Source organism: Tasmannia lanceolata, unplaced genomic scaffold (assembly GCF_043159265.1).
Source record: "Tasmannia lanceolata isolate RefF3 unplaced genomic scaffold, GAP_Taslan_0.1 ptg000018l, whole genome shotgun sequence".
NCBI classification, from domain to species: Eukaryota; Viridiplantae; Streptophyta; class Magnoliopsida; order Canellales; family Winteraceae; genus Tasmannia; species Tasmannia lanceolata.
In genome coordinates, this window is record NW_027518695.1 from 4,433,095 (window position 1) to 4,452,270 (window position 19,176).

At 38.6% G+C, this 19,176-nt stretch overlaps 2 protein-coding genes across 2 annotated transcripts; both read right to left on the reverse strand.

Moving 5' to 3' along the window:
* Positions 1-1,904: 1,904 nt before the first annotated feature.
* Positions 1,905-14,249, reverse strand: LOC143849816 (nucleoid-associated protein At4g30620, chloroplastic-like). Its single transcript, XM_077359019.1, has 7 exons — positions 14,095-14,249; positions 9,545-9,699; positions 6,964-7,064; positions 6,838-6,877; positions 4,863-4,934; positions 2,306-2,362; positions 1,905-2,217 (listed from the first exon to the last, which is right to left on the reverse strand). Exons 1-7 carry the CDS (start codon positions 14,183-14,185, stop codon positions 2,143-2,145), a joined length of 591 nt encoding a protein of 196 aa, XP_077215134.1. The 5' UTR covers positions 14,186-14,249; the 3' UTR covers positions 1,905-2,142.
* Positions 14,250-16,473: 2,224 nt separating this feature from the next.
* Positions 16,474-17,578, reverse strand: LOC143849994 (chaperone protein dnaJ 8, chloroplastic-like). Its single transcript, XM_077359329.1, has 3 exons — positions 17,250-17,578; positions 17,082-17,150; positions 16,474-16,988 (listed from the first exon to the last, which is right to left on the reverse strand). The coding sequence occupies exons 1-3, from the start codon at positions 17,439-17,441 to the stop codon at positions 16,779-16,781; spliced, it is 471 nt and encodes a 156-aa protein (XP_077215444.1). The 5' UTR covers positions 17,442-17,578; the 3' UTR covers positions 16,474-16,778.
* Positions 17,579-19,176: the final 1,598 nt, after the last annotated feature.

Genomic DNA, 19,176 nt, shown 5'->3' on the forward strand with positions numbered 1-19,176 from the left:
GATGTACGTGGCAATCAGGCCCATTGAATTCTTCTGACGTCTAGTACATCAGCCCAACTTTTGTCACTGATACATTGGCTCTGGTAATCAAAAGGGGTAAATATATCACTTCCCAAAATAAAATACAGGCTTTTCATAGGCTCCCCTCGTTTAAATTCGCCCCCTTTTCTTTCCCTGGCCAGCCTACTCTACTGTATTTAGGGCTGCAACAGGGTCGGGTTGGGTCGGGTTTTGCAAAACCCTAGCCCAATCCTAGCTGCCATTATCTTAGCCCTGACCCGCTCTGATCCTAAGTCAGGGCCTAAAATCCTCAACCCAATGCCTGCCCTACAGGGGTTCAGCCCAACCCTTGCCCGCCCTGATTGGGCAGGGCCGGGCTGAGCTGGCCCTGCTTGGGTCTGACCGAGCAGGGCAATTATACATGTTTTCGATCTATTTTATTGTCAAAAATCAAAATACTTCCACACAATCTATTATTCTAATTGATATATGATTTTTGGTGATAAATACATAACCAAAACCCAATAGATGGAGAAATGAAAAACAGAAAGGCTCAAGGGTGGGCTGTGGATAAAGTGTAAACAGGGTCGGCTCGGCTCGGCTCAGGGTATCAACCCTGAACCCGACACGACCCTGAGTCAGGGCCAAAAAAATGTACCCAAACCCGCCCTCAAGGTCAGATTTTCCAACCTTGACCCTGTTCAGGCTCAAGGCGGGTCAGGGCTCACAGGGCCAAACTTGCGGCTCCGTTTGGTTGCCAGTTAAATTTTGGTCCCATCCCATGTTTGGTTGCCTTTTATCACTAGGTTTTTTTTAATCTCACTTTTGTAATGATTGCTTGTGTGGTGAATTTTTTAATCCCACTTTTGTAATGATTGCCTTTTCATCCCATCCCAAAATAACCCCGAGAGCAAAAATAAACTCAGAACCAAAAATAAGCTTGAGAAGAATTTTTTTCTACCCAACAGTTCAAGCAACCAAACAAAAGGTTTTTTTTTTCCCACCATAATCCGGTCAACCAAACATGGGATTTTTATTTTACCAGGATACTTCTAGGACTTTTTTTTCCCCACCAATCTCCTGGGATTTTTTTTCTCCCACATAAACCCAGGAACCAAAAAAAACCTGGCAACCAAACAGAGCTGAACTAATCCACAGGATTTGCTAGAGACCATCGTAAAAAGGCATTCCGCGGCTGGCTGTTGCATGAGTGAGAAGGCACCTTAGATGAATTAAATGAATAAGACAAAATCTGCAAAAAGGTGAGCCGGTGTGGCTGCTCTCACATGCAACAGCCAGCTGTGAAATACCTCTCTGCGATGGTCCCTAGCTAATCCGATCACATTCCTTTTTCTATATATTTCGGGCGATGATATTTTCACCCCGTACACATTCGCCCCAAGGAAGGGCTTCTCAGAAGAATCTCGGAGAACAAGCTCACTAAGATCAGAGGGGATATAATCCAGGGGGATATTTTCCCCTTTACATGGGCAATTGTATTTAGAAAGATAATCCACAGCACTGTTTGCCTCTCTCCATATATGACTAATCTTCCAATTTTAAAAAAGGAGACCCCCCTTGAAGATTTTATAGGGAAGGGGAAGAGACTTCCAAGGGCAGGGGGGGTCTCCATCAATGATTGAAACAGCAGCTCCATCGTAAAGAACATTCGACCTCTGCTTTAAAACCTTTCCGAGTCAACCATAGACTAGCCGTGTTGACTCCCTTTTATCTGGGCAGAATTATGAGTTGGGTCCAAGTTTTGCCATACTTAGTCCATAAAAAATGCCTTGGACTCATGTGGGTTAATGAAAAGTTGACCTTGTCAATCACTGACTCGCCCTTTCATGTAGATATCTGACAGACCAAAATAATATACCAACAAACAGTATATACTGTTGCCATGAACAAACCAAAATAATATTGCACTGGAGGCATTGGTTGATGATATATTATTCAAGAAACAGATGGGTAAGTTTAAAATGAAAGGCATAGGCTCTGAACGGATTCTCTTTGTTAATAACCATGCTTAGATACAAAGAATTTTACGATAACGGGAATCACTATGCATGTGACCACTTTACTGTGCTAGCATACAAAATTGAAGCCTGTTTCTGTAACCAGCATGTGAAAATGTCGGCGTCACTTGAGTCCGTCGCTGAGGCCTGGTGGCATTCCTAGGCTCTGTGCAAGATTACTCATCCTCTCTTTCATGGCCTGACCAAATCCAACATTCAAACTTACAGTTAACAAAGGAGGAAATGGAGTAGAGTTCTGTATTTGAAGATAGTGAGAAATTTCTCACCAGAACACTCTTCTGATGTGCATCCTTGTATGCCTCAGTCACCAAGAGTGAGAGCTTCTGCACAAGCATCATGGGATGTCAGCAACTGGACTAAGCCCCAATCGAAATCATGAACCTCAAGAAGATGAGATTGGCTTTGTCCACAAAGAACTCACTTTAATAGATACCGGAGAAATGCAATTAGAAGTGGATAAACTATGTAGCAATGGCGTAACAATCAACAAAGCGGATAGCAGAATCCACAGAATATGAATTTGGGAAAGGCTCTACCATCTTAAGTTAACTTCCAAGGAAGATTCAAATAAGACAAGCGAAAGGAGATTAAGTAATTTCCAGCAAAAAAAATGTAATCAGTTTTATATTTTAATATAAGTTCCTATTTTGCTAGGCACCCAAAAAAAAATCATGGAGCATATAAATTCAGCAACCTTGTGAAGCATTTTGACTTGAAGAAATGTTCACCAAAATATGTTGTATGGAGATTGCCTTTGGGAAGGAGGAAGGAAAATAAGAGAAATTTCTCATACATTAAAGACATTTTGTGTGCAAAAGAAGTTTGGTGGCTTGGGAGTTGGCATGTGCTCTTCTGGGAAAATGAGTATAGAAATTTGAGGAGAAGAAAGAGGCTCTGTAGCAAAATGTTATTACGGCCAGATATGGATTGGGTTGGGTTGAGTGTGAGGTGAAGAATCTCAGCAATGGTGATGCGTACATGAAGATGACTGTATACGGTGAAGGACAAGTTTAATCTGGGGACAGGTTGAAGGGGATCATAGTCTGAGGATTATTTGGCTTGGAGAGATATCGGATTGCTATAATGAGTGAGACATAAGGAGCATCCGGATTGGAGTGTAACGAGAAAATTCGAGGACAGTAGAATGCAGTTTTTGCCTTCTTTTTTTTTTTTTTGCAAGATAGCAGATTTTGCTTTATTGAAGAGGATTTTTTTTTGTTGTTGTTGAAGAGGATAGCGTCTTTACATTTCTCATTTTTGAGGATGCCTCGGGATGCCGTATTTAGACTTCCACCGGTACTTTCTCAGTTGGGTCCTCTTATTCACTTGTCTTAAACTCCTCCCTCCCTCCCTCCCTCCTCCATTGGGTGATTCCAGCACACACACCCCCCGGGGCCGCGTGCTGTGGTTTGGTGCAATTTGGGTGCCAATAGCTGCTATCGATATTTGAGATTGTTGAAAAGGAAAAAGGTTGGACTTGCAAATATGTTCCTTTTAAGTAGGAAAGTGATATTCATTGTAAAATGCTGATCATGGTTCATGGAATCATCTTGAACTGCTTTGGTGTACAACGTTGTTCACAATCTCTATTGGATATCTTGTTTGAGGTTGGGTACCATCTTCTTTTGGTTCTAGAGGTAAGACTCCCTTGGAGAATTACTGTAATTGTGTGGGGTCTTCGGATGAAGAGGAATAACTACGACACTCCAACTGGCACATTGAACCTTATAATTAAGTGTTCCACCATTAACTATGCTCCCTACTCTAAATACTGCTGGGGCTTATCAGTGGGGGATACTGTGTGCAAATGGAGGGAGATCACTTGGAATTTCACTGCGAAGAAGAGAGATGTAGAACCAGATGCTCCCAGACCCACCCAATTTAGCATAGCTTGACTTGGTGGTAGTTCTAAAGGTAAGCAGGACTCTTGGAGGTGTAATGGGAGATGAAGACTGCATGATTATTAATGCTCTCTTCAGTCCTATAGAGATAACTTCGTCTAATGAAGCAGAAGTCCTTGCACTTATAAAGGGTTGAGGGTGTAGAAGGAGATTCCAATAGAGTATTTGTGGGTGAAGAGTCTACAAACATCATTTCTTGGGCGTTTAATAAGAGTCCAGGCCATGAAGACTTACTAAATGCATCTCCCAGATTACGGATCTGAATACTGGGCGTCCCCTCTCCTTTTCTCATATATCATGGAGTTCTAATGAGACTGCAGATGGATTGTCATGAGAAGGTGTGGATGGAGGCCTTATCTGTGGAGTATGTTGTTTCCCCTATTGTAGGGCCATAGGATGATGTTCACTTGCTGTTTTGTTCTGCTTTTTTTGGCTGTAGTCTGGTATATTGTTGAGGTGTCATCTCATCGACTCCTTTCTTTTTCTTTTTCTTTTTTTTGAATGGTCATCGCCTCCTTCTTTTATCCCTGTTCACCTTCTTTAATAAAGACCTTCCTCTTTCAGAAAAAAGGAAGAAATGTTGTATAGGCTCGCACGTGACAGTGTGAGATCCTTTTCACAAAATGAAACATACCACATCTGTTTTGTTATTGATTAGAATAGCCTTATTATCATCATTCAAACAATATCCTTATTATTAATAAAAATTGATTAGAATAGCCTCCATGTGAAATTAAGAACAATGTCTAAACAGTTTGTTAAGTAGGCCCTGGGTCAAGGTATCCCTCTGTCAGTAAAAATAGAAGAGAACCTTTGAGTGCAAGGATTTATTTCCAGGCAAGGATGAGTAATGATTGAAGAACTCATAAAATGAATGAAAAGGGTTCATCATATTCAGATCAACAGAAATAGGTGTACTTACTTCAGCCCCTAACTCCATTGCAGCTTCAGTGATTTCAGTGCGGACAGGCTGTTGGTTTCCAGAAAGTGTTACCTATAATTAACTTCAATTAGAAAGGAAAGGAAAACTCCTTTTAGAACAATATAGAAAGCATTACAATATAAGATCATAAACTGACAAAGAACAAAAAGCTCTAAACGAGGGCAAAAGGCTTTGTCCTGAAACGACTAGTAGCCATGGAGAAAGAATAAGCTGGAACCCAAGGAGTCCGGACAGTAGCCATGCAGAAAGAATTCAAAAATATATATATATATATATATATATATATATATATAGGTTTCTTCTCGGTTTGATGAAAAGGGTTTTCAACGACAACGCTTAGGTAACACTTTTTTTTTTAGGTAACTGAGGGGCATAATGAAAGACAGATACATTAGTACAAATCAAACTACACAGCATCCCTAGGAACCCATATACAGGCCACGTAGAAGTGATGTGGGAAAAAGTGTAACTGACAAACGTGGGTAAAAGGTTTCTGACACAGGTTCTATAGCATAGAAGACAAGTGGATGCATGGCGGTATGCACCCATTCGAAATAAACTGACCTAGATGAAAAGGAAAACAATAAATAATAATTTAAAACACATTTGCAAGAGCTTGTTTTATAGCATAAAAGACAAGTTCATGTATGGTGGTACCCACCCATTTTAACTAAAGAACTGACTTATCTGTAAAGAAAAACAGTAAATAATAATATAAAGTATGTTTGCAAGAGCTTGCATATCTAAATGACCTGAAAAAGAAAGTAATACTACAAAAGGGAAATGATCTCTCTCTCTCTCTCTCTCTCTCTCTCTCTCTCTCTCTCTCTCTCTCTCTCTCTCTCTCTCTCTTCCAGCACTTACAAAAGGGAAATGATATTTCCACTCCCCTTTCCAGCATTTCCACCCCATCTTCCATTAAAACCAGTTAGAGTATGCCATTGTTTGACTTAGCAAACAAGTCAGCTAACCAATCCTCTGACTTCACAAATGGAGTAGATATGTCTCCTCTCATAACTGATCCTCTGACTTTGACTTCACAAATGGAACTAATCTTGAACCAATAGGCAGAACATTCTAGCGTGATCTCCATCAAAATCATTCTAAATTCTACTCTCCTTTTTTTGAATTTATACATCAAAATCATTCTAAATTCTACTTTTTTTTTTGTTGAATGATATTATAAATTCTACTCTTTTTTCTTGCTTTCAGAGTTTTAACTCTGATAGTAAAAGGGATTGTTGGGCACCATGAGTGGCAGTCCCACCATCTTCACCAGACAAGCATGCATGGGTTGCAGTCCTCTCCACCTCCAATGTACATGACATTCAAAACAATATTCAAATCCTAAAACCTACCTTCCACAACCAAATTATAAAGGTTGCAATCACATAAATCTATGAGGACAAGGTTCTAAAAATGATACCATAACATTACTACCACTCCTGGAGCAATCCTTCAAGAGGATTTTTTATCATCTATAGCAAACCAAGGAAACATGAATTCCCTGAATGCCAAAATCTATCTCCACAACCTTCCTGACAAACTTAAAGCTGCCATTCATCCCCTCTGACTGATAGAAAGAGCAACTAGAGAAGCAGGAGAAGAGGCATAATAAGTTTTGTGTGTGTGTGTGTGTGTGTGTGTGTGTGTGTGTGTGTGTGAGAGAGAGAGAGAGAGAGAGAGAGAGAGAGAGAGAGAGAGAGAGAGAAGGGGAAGGAGGGGAGTGGCGTAGGTAAAGACAATAAACCCAAAAGAAAACATCGATAGCAATAACACTTATTTCACAAAAGAACTGCAGAACCACTATTGGAGATAGAAATGTTAGGCTATGTTGATAAATGCTCGTCTGGCATGGAATTCCCAAGTTTGGAAAACCAAGGCATGGTCCCAAATCTGATTTGCTTCACTCACATCTTAAGCCGTGATCAAAACATAATGGGCATAGGCATACCTTGATTAGTTCACCTTCACAATAACCATCAAACTCCGCTCTGCAAAACAAAAGGAAATCCAAGCAAATGTTTCGAGGTTCTCATAGAAAAGAAACAATTCATAAAATGAAGGATCTGATACATACTCGGCAAGTTCTTTCTGTACGCGAACTGCTTCGACTTGGACAACCATCTGTGCTTTCTTAACAGTCTCATATAGATTCTGCATATTTCCAAATATCCCTGCCTATAATATGAATTCAAGGTTAGCTTGCCTAATAGACTTTGCCATTTTCTTCCTTTGGAATGACAGATGAAATTTCATTAGAGAAAAGGCTAGAGGTAAGGTGACCAGAAGACTTTCACACAGCAACACTAACATACCACCTCAAACCAGAAGATACAACAACTGAAATAGTAAAATAAAATAAAAAAATCAGTATTGTCTGTATTAATGGAAATGCATCTCACTTGTAGAGCTCCCTCGATCAACTCCTCTTTTCAAAGAATCTGCTATGTCATTTGGCAGTCCTTTGAATATGTTTAATGATGGTTTCAGCTCTCCACGTAGGCTGATAATTTGCAGCACTATAATCATCATTAACAACCTTCCCGAATTTGATTTCTTTGCCCATGCAATTGCATCGGTGGAATCAGCTTCCAGCAACTAATTGCTGGTAAAGTTCACACTGAATATTTGAAGAGCATTAAGGACATCCCATCCTTCTTCCCTATTAATTGGACCAGAAAACACCTTCATAATCCACCCAAGATGGTTTCTAAACAGCCCTTCAGTACTGGATGGACCCAAGTTGCCTTCAGAGCTTCCATCCAAATCAAATCTGATGGGGTTTGGAGGCCGTGCAATCCATCTTGCAGTTATTATACTCGTGGTTCTAGTGATCCATGAAATCAAGTTCCAATCACAAAACACATATCCAATAGACAACCCTCAAAATTCCTTCCTCACAATAGCCCACTTTATGATGGATATCTTGATTTCAAAAAATAGCCATCAGGTCGGTTTGACTCCCATCAAATATCCATCTGTTTCTTTCATTCCAAAATCCCCATATGATTACATATGGTGATAATGTCTGCCAAAGAATCTTACCACTGTCTCAAGATGGACCTTCTGACCAGGTCAGCACATGCAACCAGATTTATACTAAATAGTGTAGCACCAAGCATCCCATAATCTATTATCTCTTTGAAGTATCTTAAATTCCTCTTTGCTGCTTCAGAGTGTGAATCCATATCCTTTTGCTCATATGTTCACATACATGAATAGTTGTGCAAGTAATATCAGGAAGCGTGAAAGTGAGAAATTTCAGGGCTGCAAGCCAGCAACTATATTTCAATATACCGATAAAAAAAACTATATTTCAATATCCTGTGATCTCAAATATGACATCTTTTTCATGCCACTTTTCTGTTCATTTCTGCTAATGCAAAAGCCACTTTGCAAGTTCCACAACAAATCTGACTTGGAGACCAAACGTAAAATTATTATATGCATTTGACATTTCCAACCACCCCAATTCGGGAAATATCTCAATGCTCCCACCTCCTAAGACTTCCAATTCATAGATTAAATCCAGGATTTCTTAGACCTTTTAATTACCAAGTGAATCTGTGAATGGCTGTATCAACAACATACAGGAGTATGATTAATAAACTGCGCTGATACTTGAAAAATATGGAAAGGAACACTTGACTTGTAAAATCCAACTTTCAGAGATGCATAGATGCTGCGAAACCAAGGCAACAGTATACTCTTCAATTGATACATCTTAAGCCAACGCATATACCTCCTTGAACTCCTCAAAAGTAAACAAGAGGAAAAAAGGATCCAAGTCGGGAGCTGAATTCTGCATAGGGATAGATATGGACCAGCATAGTAACAGGAATTTGATTGTGTTCCAGGATGGGAAGGACAGGGCGTGCTTCTTCTCTTGGACGCCAAATACACATTGGGAAGAAACTTTTTTTTTTTTTGAAAGGTCACATTGGGAAGAATCTTTACTTAGCATTCTCCAATCTTGAGGGGCTAGAGTCAATTCAAAATCCAAACCAGGCCATCTTGTGATGCCATGCTAAAATGGCCAAAGCAAATGATAACACTGAATACGATTTGCATGCCTTAGTGAATTGGAGGCAACTTTCTCCTTTCCTTTGTGGACTATAATTAAGTTATCATAAATTTTATGATTTCATATGACCCATATCTGTTTCTGGTTGAAGCATACACTAGTTTGCTTCATCAAGTAGAATTAGAATTGTTGCAGATTCTGGAGTGTGAGCATTTCTATATAGGAGAGAGCGGGAGAGCGGGAGCAAGGAATTTTGTGTTGGGTAAGACACGAGCAGTAAGCATATAAGCCAAATAATTTTCAACCGTTCCATTTTCCTTTTGAGACTGCAGTCTCAATAAAAGGTACTAGCATACCCCCATAAGCTTAAGAAAGGTGGTGCAAATCAAATAAGAAAATATAAAGACGAATCAGCAAAAATGATAGTGCATGGTCCAATTTGTAGGCATATAAAAAGAGGCAAAGGAATTTAATTTATAGTCAAGTAAAAGGGATGACATTTATTGCTAATGTGAACAGATAAGGGTACTTATTATTTAAAAGTTCAGAAAAAAAAAAGATATGGAAGAAAATCTGATTCAGGGAATTTAGTTACTAGTCGTATAAAAAAGAAGAGACAGTTAGCTTAGCTCACCTTTGTGGGTGCATCATCACTCTTCTCATTATTTTCCTTTTTTCCTCCAAATAAACTATAAACACGGAGAGATCTCCCTAAATGCATGGTCTTCCTGGAAGGCCATGATAAAGAAGGACCACCAAATGCACTAGTGTTTGTGTTTAATTTATTACCTGCAAGGCCAGAAAAAATAACAAAAGTTGAAGTTGAGCAACAAAAAATTTCTCGAGCAAAGGAAGGACAAAGGTGAACACCTGTCAGCCTATCTTCACAAGGAAACAAGCAGTGCCAAAAAAGATGAAATTAAAGGAAAATGTATTGAACTGTATATACTACTCGACACTTATGTTTGAAGTATTCATCTGCTTCAAACTCTAAATAGGTAAAAAAGCAATGACATTTTATTCTTTAATTTGCTAAAACTAAAAAGAATAGACAGGCATTAACTTGGACTAGAGCAAGATAAAAAAATGTATGGTTACTTTGTTCGAGATCATCTATGATGTGATCCAGTTTTGATCACCCACTATTTATGAGACTTTTTATTTAATTAGTTTCCACTTTGGACTCTTGTAGGATAGTTTCTATTGTTGAGAGCACTTTCTATTGTGATCTTATTTCAATTTTAGGAACCTAGATGTGGCAGTTGTCCACATCACCTAAGGCACAAACCCCCCTCACCACTATCGCTCACTTTTACTTTGATCATGTTCCTCATATTAGCCTTGAGTGATTTCCTTTCATTGGCCCTCTAAGTATGGGCATTTAGGTCATTAACTAGTGGCTTAAGTGAGCTATATCCTACTGATACATAGTGTGGACCCACTCACTTAAGTTATGTTATATCCTATTGAGGGTCCACCAGCTCGTCACTTGAAACCATAGTTACCAGAAACGTTATATGCAAGTGGGAAACGCGTGTGAAACGTCTGGGAAACGTCTAGGAAATGCCTGGGAAACATCTGGGAAACGCATTGGAAATGTCTGGGAACTGTCAAGGAAACGCGTTTCCGGAACCTGGAAATGTGTTTCCGAATGACTTTTTTTGTATTTTTGGGAAATCTTTTTACTTAATTCAAATTGGTAAAAAAAATTCTTATGTTTTATGGGGAAAATTTTTCCAACCTAGTTAATCTAACCCTAAAAATCACTCACCTCTCTAGCTCGAAAAGACAAAAATCACTCTTTTAGGGGTTTCATGTACGTTTCACTCTTGTTTCCCTTAGGTTTCATCTACGTTCCCCTCGTGTTTCCCAATGCGTTTCCCATGCGGATTACTATCGTTTCCCGTTTCTCGTTTCACCTTAATTTTTTTCACGCATTTCACATATCCATTTCCTGACCTGGTAACTATGCTTAAAACATTATAAAAATAAAGCAAGGGGAGGGGGTTCTAATTTTTTAATTGATTTTCGTGCAACCCCCTAAGGAGCAACCGCAAGTGGAGTTTCTCCACCCCCTGACACCAAAAGGGAGAAAAACCTCTCATCTTTTGCGCAAGTTATCCTTCCCCCCCCCCCCCCCCCCCCCCCCCGTTTCTCCTCTTTCCTCCTCTATTCGTCTCCCCTTCTTACTCTCCTCTTCTCTTTTTCCTCCTCTTTCCCTCATTTTTTTTTTCTTCTCATTTATCTTTACTCCCCACGATTTGATCCTCTTCTAAAATCGTGTGACTAGTTGCAACATCTGGTTGCATTATCCTTCTTTTCTCCCTCTTTCTCTCATCTACGCCCATTTTATTCTTATCTTGACTATTAACTCTTTCTTTTTTTATCGCATCCATCTCTCTGTTGTCCCTGCAAGCTTTTGGGAATGTCGGAAAGTGGTTCCGAGACTGTTCATCATAACAGTCCCCCTTTCACCATATTTTTCCTAGTTTCTTACCCTTTCTCAATCCCTGTTGTATTTTCCTTACTCCATGAGGCACGCTGCCATTTGTGGACATATTATATTGATCTCCTCTCAGATTTGCACCACCTTCTGCAGATTTTTCATCTCATACCAGTTTCTTTTCGTTCAGGCTGCACACATGCATATTCTCACTGTATTTTCCACTCCAGAAATCATCTACAGTTGATTGCTGATACGTTAGGACTATTCAGGCTTTTGGGCTTCTCCACCACCCTCTTGAACCGCTGGCATACGAGATTCAGGGTCGATGTGTTGAATTTTCCGAGTGAGATCCTTCCTACCACCATTTTAGCCATATTAGACCTTATTTTGAGCCACTAATGCCCCCTTAGGACTGTTATCTTTGCATATACCTTATCCTTGATAGATTTCTCCTTTTCTTTATTTACAGATTGTATCAAGACAATATATTTATTGTTGCCCATATTTATCTTTATTGCTCTCTTTTGGTATAACATGTAATTGAAAATTTCATGTTTAGACAGATTTAAGATCATTTACGAAAATTCTTTAAAGACTAACTCCGAAGTAAAACCCTAAAGGCGAATTGATTAACTATCGAACTTTTAACCCGAAATTGTGACTAGTTGTGATATTTTATGTGAGGATTGACCCAATAACTCCAAAAAATTCTCCAGTATAATCGCGAACCCTTAGAGTCGCATCAATGTGGTATCAGGTTCAGTGCTCAAATCACTTTTAGAGTTCATTCATTTTTAGTCCCCCGATAAAAGTTTTAATAGAGCCTCCTTTTGTTGTATGACCTAAGTAGCTCGTTCAACATGCACCTAAGTGTTCAATTAAATTCCTGTTAGGGTCTAGATCAATCAATCTTGTATGTTATGGCACCTTTAGGTCATAGGATCAGTCCTAGGCCAGTTAAGTGTTGATTTTGTAGGGTAAATTTGTCATATTTCTAATTTTGGTGTCCCAGTACCTCTCAATCTTAGTAGGGTTGCCACCCAAGCTATGGATTTTAAAGCCAATGCTCCACATCAGAGACAAGGTCGAGTCCATTCTCGAGGGGCACGACGATGAACTTAGCATACTTTAGATCAGCACTCAGACATGATAGCTAAAATCAAAACAACCTTGAATCACGCTAACAAACATCTTGGGCTAATTGCGATGCCATGAATGACTACTAGGAATATATGCCCAGACATTGATTGAGGCCCACTAGTCGCTATTACGGGTCCCATGGCCAGTCATTTGAACCCCACTCTTCCTCCTAAGAGTTGTGCCCTGAGACCAACTCTAGATGAGATGAATACGGGTCATGCACTTCTAAGACTCAAACCACAAGATACTACCTTCAAATACTTCACATGTGATGAAGGGGGTCACAGGATTATCCACATGACATTTAATCCTTAAATCAATCACAAACACAGGCAAGATCATAAATTTTGAGCGTATTTTCCCCTCCTCACATTAATGATTCTGGAAAAAGAATAGACTATCCTCCTCCTTTAGCAATTTCAATCTTGGGTTTTACCTCAACTTATTTCTTTCACTCAATTTATCTAGAAAATCATTTCTTACGATTGATCTATATTTTATTTTATCTTTTTGAAAAAGAAAGATTCATCTATATTCTCTTTTACCTTTATCAGGCCTTTTCTTCCGAAACACTTTAGTCCTTGATTTTCATATCAAGAATTTGAGTTTTATTATAAATTTATAGCCTACCAAACCAACAAACCACCAACTCTAACCATCAACTGAAATCATAACCAAAATAAAGGCATATTTGAGTTTATCATCAAAACTGGGAAGTAATCAGTCATCTCATTCTCTATGTCCAAAATACTGGATTCTTAAAAGTGACTTCGACCTTTCTGGGCTCCGACTTACTCAACTTATCCAAACGCTAATTGAGTTATAACCCTATGTACCCTTTTTAATTCAGTGCTGTAGCATTGCTTGCCACACCTTGTACTTAATAGTCTTTGACAAACAATCTATGACACACTTCCCAACCACCTAACATTCCATGCAAGAAACTAGAATCGTAATTGTTCCCACTCCACCACCATTTTTCCTGTTTCACACCTCCTCTCCACCAATTTCATAACAGTTCCCAAATGCACCCGTATTCTACTAACCGTAGCTCCCCAAATCTTAACCTCCAACAGAAAGTCATGAAAAGCATCCCAATTTCATCAAACTCCGCCCTTTTTTCCAAATACGCTTCTTCCTTTACAGAGCACAATGAATTCCTCATAGAAGCTGAGCCTTGGAAGGACTGCAATTCATCTTCAATCCGCATTCTCCCCAAAGATTCCATGGGAAATCTTCGAAGTCCAACTCACTGAATAAACCCCTATACCTTTAGGACTGAAGACCAACCCTAGAGCAGTTCCAATATTAACCGACCCAGAACGCTCTAAACCATCCCTATGTATGCTAAATCAAGAGAAAAAAAAAACATACACACGGGAAAAAAAAAACTTTTTTCCCCTGATAGATTACCGCACAATTGTTGACAAATACAAGCGATTCATCCAGCAAATCAGTGTAGATTTCTACTTTAATTATTCTAATTCGCATTTGGAGAGACTGAAATAATGAAATTGGAGTAGAAACCCTAACCAGGGAAACACAAATGCTAGCCACAAAGGAAAAAAATTCAAGAGAGAGGGAGAGGGGGGACTTACAGAAGAAAGTACTAGAGGAGCTAGGGTTTTTGCTGTCCTTTAGTCTGCACAAATTAGAAATCTGAAAGGAAAAAGCACTCGTAGACGCCATTGAAGAGAAAAAAACAGTAAGGAGATTGGCCCAGCTTTAGAGGCTTATAGGATAAAAGTATGTGAACGGGAACTGATATTTTTATACCCCCTTGTTTTGTTATCGTGCACCCCCTAATTGCGTTTTCTTATATGATGGACGATCCAAACCGTAGAGAGCTCCTTGATAAAATCAGACCTATCCTACTACTCTACCAGTTGATTACTTACCCACTACTTTACTAGGACACCTTTGTGCATCCAAATTAGGGCTGCAACTCGGGTCGGGCGAGTCAGGTATTGAATTACCCCAACCCTACCAGAGAAATATCTCGGGTTGGGTCGGGTCGGGTCGGTTTTTTTTACGTTAACACAATTTTTTAAGAAAAACTCTTGTTTGGCAAGGCGACTCAACTGATAGAAGTAGAAAAACTCAAGCATGACAAACTCTTTAGTGCATTAACTAATAACTAGTCCAAAGAAAATAAATTGATGCATTACCAAATGAAAATGATTATACTCATATGAGATAAACAACAAACTATTTAGTGCATTAACTATTTAGTTGAAACTTGGAACCCTAGAGCTAAAGGGGGGAAACGAATAGAAGTTGGAAAGAGTCCTTGTGATTGCGTGCGTGCGTGAGTTTTACTTTTAAGTTTTCACTTTTAAAGTAGCAAAGTTTTGGAAAAAAAAAATACATACTATAACTTAAGTAACTCGAGTCGGGTCGGGCCCCTTCAAACCCGGCTCGACCCGAAACCCGATAAACATGAACCCAACCCAAGCTTTTTTCGGGTCAGGTCGGATAAAACCCGACCCAAGTTGCAGCCCTAATCCAAATAGAGCCTTAAGATACTTTTATGCCCAAATAGAAAACTCACAGTCTCTCATCGACATGAAGAGCTCTGATTTCTTCTCCTTTTCTTTGCATAAGGTATCCCATTACCTTGTAATAATAGTCTAGCTTTATTGAGCCTAAATCTATTTCTTTCTGTCCCTATTAGTCTAACTAAAAAACAATCAAGAGAACGCATCCATGTCCAAACACATATATTCTCTTTGTTAATCTTATTCAGAAATCACAAAGAGATTCCATGTTTTCGTAGAAATAAGACATCAATCTCAATAATATCCACCCCAGCTTGTTTTTCAGCACCCCGAAGAATTTTGTAGGAGTCTTCACATGTTTCTTCTCAAAAAAATATTTATTATTCTTATGTGTTGTGTACATCATCAAATCACCATAGTTCTGATTATACCTAACTTAGTTAAAACAGTCAATATATGTGTAGTTTGTCTTTAGTCACCTTGCGTAGTTAGCATTGGAGATGGATCTCAACTCGTCCTCTCCATCAAAAAGAATTATCACAACCTCATCAGGAAACTCGTTTCTCCACTAATCATGCATTTTTATTTTTACTTGATGATTAAGCAGGTGTTCCACTAATCATGCATGAGATCTCGTGTGACTCTGTTTCCAACCATCCATCTATGTACTAGAAACAATATCCGTCAGAGAGTTACTCACCGAACGAAACAAACTATCACACTTCCCCACTTTTATCATAAGCATATAAATACATGTGATTTTCATAACTCTACTTGCCACTAAATACTTACAACCCTTGCAATCCAACCAGCCAAAAGACACTGGATTCTTTTACATATTTGAGACATATGTCACCTCACCCAAAGGTGACATTATGTCTCAAATCTCGTGATCTTCGCAGTCTCAAATCTCGTGATGTTAAACACAAGGTTATCTTCAAGACAATCGAATAGTGCTAACAAGATTGAATGCCTTTTCACTAACCTCATTCCATCTAGCTTGCCACCCTTTTTATCAATTGTCAATGCCTTAGGCCCTGTTCGTTTCATATTGTGACAACTGATCGTTAGGCCCTATTACCCTAACACCGATTTTTGGACTCAAATTTATGTTTAATTTTGAGTCCAATAATTGAATTGGGCCCAACAGTCAGTGGCCACAATCTGAAACTAACAGGGCTTTAAAAAGATCTTGTTGAACTAATATGTCCTTTACTCTCATTTCAATAAAGTGAAAATTACTTTTTCTATCAAATTTTCAATCTTGGTCCTCTCTTGGCTACTTAACTTAGCATCTACCATGGTCAAGATAACCAGTACACCAGATGTGCATCTTTTCATGTCCTCTCGAAGTAGGAAAAGGTCATCTCAATGAAAATGATTTATTTTGCAAATAAGCATCTATTGGAGGAACCAGAGAGGCCTTTAATTTGCAGTGTTCACAATCCGAAACAATGTTAAGCGGATTGAGGCAAGCAATACTGCATCAAGACCTGAATTTCTAGTTAATCCAATCACCCAATTAAATACCCTAATCAACTTATTAATACAATGAATGTTGCAACTACAGAGTAGCACCCACAAAAAACATACACCATTTCTGCAACCATGAAAAGTGAAAACACTGACATTACCATTTTTGCTTGGGCGGCCAAAATACATAAAGCTCAGCCCGTTAGATATCAATACATGTACATCTTGATATATGAACTTAAAATAAAAAGGCATTATTATTTACATAATGAAGAAGAAATCTTCATCACAATCTTCATCTGGTTGAAAATTCAGATGTAAGGATTGATGTGAGAAGAATAATCAAGAATACCAGCTCCTTCCCATCCCATCCATTCCTCCCATAAATCCCAACTTGAATCATTCATCCCCCTCATCGGCTCATCATAACCGTACCCATCTTCATATCCACCATTCCCATTCCCCTGGTACGAATAAAAATCCCCCTCTGTATTCGATTCTCTCAGACTTGTCATCACATTCTGCATAAAACCACACAATAATCTCAATCACAATTCTTTTGTTTTTGACTCTATTAGAGAGAAAAAGAGAGGGAAAAGTATGAAATTGCTTACATCATAAGCTTCATTAATCCGATGAAATTGAGTAACACAATTGTTTCCCTTGCATACGTCTGGATGATACTGAAAAAATAAGAAAGAACCCATCAAAACCCACGGATTAAAATCTCCACAAAAATCATAAAAGATAGGGAAAAGGGTGAGAAAAAATAGGAAACAAACCTGCAAAGCAAGCTGTCTAAATGCCTTTTTGACCTCCTTCTCTGAAGCCCCAGGTTGGATTCTTAGCGTTCTGTATTGATCTGTAAGACTAGCTGAAGAACAAAAAACCTTCTTGTTTTTCATTTTTCCCTTGAAAGAACCGCCTTGAATCCTAGACCCAGATACCATTCCCATAGAACTTGCCATCTTCATCCAAAAATCAAATCAAAATAATCCACAGAGGGTGATCTCAAGAACCCAATAAGATCTCTACCCAAATATAAATACAACACAAATAGAGAGAGAGAAAGAGAGAGTTTAAACAAACCCACCACGATGAATGCGACTCTTTGAGATGGGGCTTTCTATTTATAATAAAGAGATTAAATGGCGAGGAGTTTTATATTTGGTATTTGCTAGGGACTATTGTACAAAACATTTCGCGGGCGGACTGTTGCATGAGAGTGAAGCCTCATAGGCAGAGATTTTGTCTTATTATCTATTCATCTGAGGTGGCTGCATTCTCATGCAACAGTCAGCCCGCGAAAGGCCTTCTTCGTTGGTCCCTAGCAAATCCTTTTATATTTTATCTCGGAGATGAACTGTTCTGAGATGGACTGTAAATCTTATCCTTTCAAAGGATGGCTGACGTGGTTCGCCTATTTATGGAGAGGCTTATCCGTTCTACTTGGTTTTTTTCTTATCCTCTTTCAACATTGGCATGCTCACAAGCACGTGTCATTTATGGAATAAGGACATTATCTTGTTTTTCAACATTCGCCCCATTTGTTTCCCTGGCCACCCCATTCCTGTGTAAAAAATAGTAGTCATAGGCTCATAACTCATAAATAAGGGGTGGCCCAGGGAACAAAGGAAGGAGAATACATCACTTCCCTTTTTGTGTGGACAATTTGGACATTAACAATACTTATAAATAAATGCAAATTTCCTCTACTATTAAATACCTTATGATTTAAATGTTTCTTTATGCCTGTTAAATATCTCACATAATAAATATATGGGAAACTTTATCATATCATCACAACCATATTTTGATATTTGCAAAAACCCCACCTGTCTTTTCTTCCTTAATTGGCTACTAACAGCTCTTTAAATACTAAAATAGATCAAAATATGGTTGTGCTGATATCATTTTCTTAAATTTTTTTTTGTGTGGTCACCTATGGTTATTCAAATCCTTATAAATATAAATTTTCAATACCTATTAAATACCATATAAATGTAAAATTCTCTCTCTCTCTCTCCAAGTAAGAAAGTATTCAAATGAATTTCCATATTTTCGCATTCATATCCTATTTTATGTGTTTTTATATGATGTATATGCATACTTGCACCTATTTTTAAAAAAATATAGTGGTGCCTATCGTTTCAAATATTCAAATGGTTTCAACGTAAATAGGTCGGCCCCTGAAAATTACCTTCAAAGGATTACCCCAACCCTATAATATGTACAAGTATAGAAACTCTATAGGTTGGTGGGGTAGGATCGTCCTTTGGAGATGTTATTTAGGAACCGATTTATTTTCTTTGGGGCGATAAAAAAAGACGGTATGGATATCACTATTACTATATTTTGATGATCACACTCCTCACTTTATTAAAAAGTACGGTATGGACCGCATCATAGGATGATCCAAACCATGCATTAGATGAGCCACAGCTAAAATAGATTGTGCCACAAAAATCATTTCCATAGGTTGATCCTAACCCTTCGATCTATAGAGGGATTGAATAAAATCATTTCCATAGGTTGATCATAACCCTCCGGACTGAATATTAGAGGGTTGATCCTAACCCTCTATAGATCGGAGGGGCACGCACACCCTATTTAGGCATTGGCCCATCTAATGGACGGCTTGGATCATCTATGGTGTGGGGCATACCGTACATTATAATAAAGTGAGGAGTGCGATCATCAAAATATAAG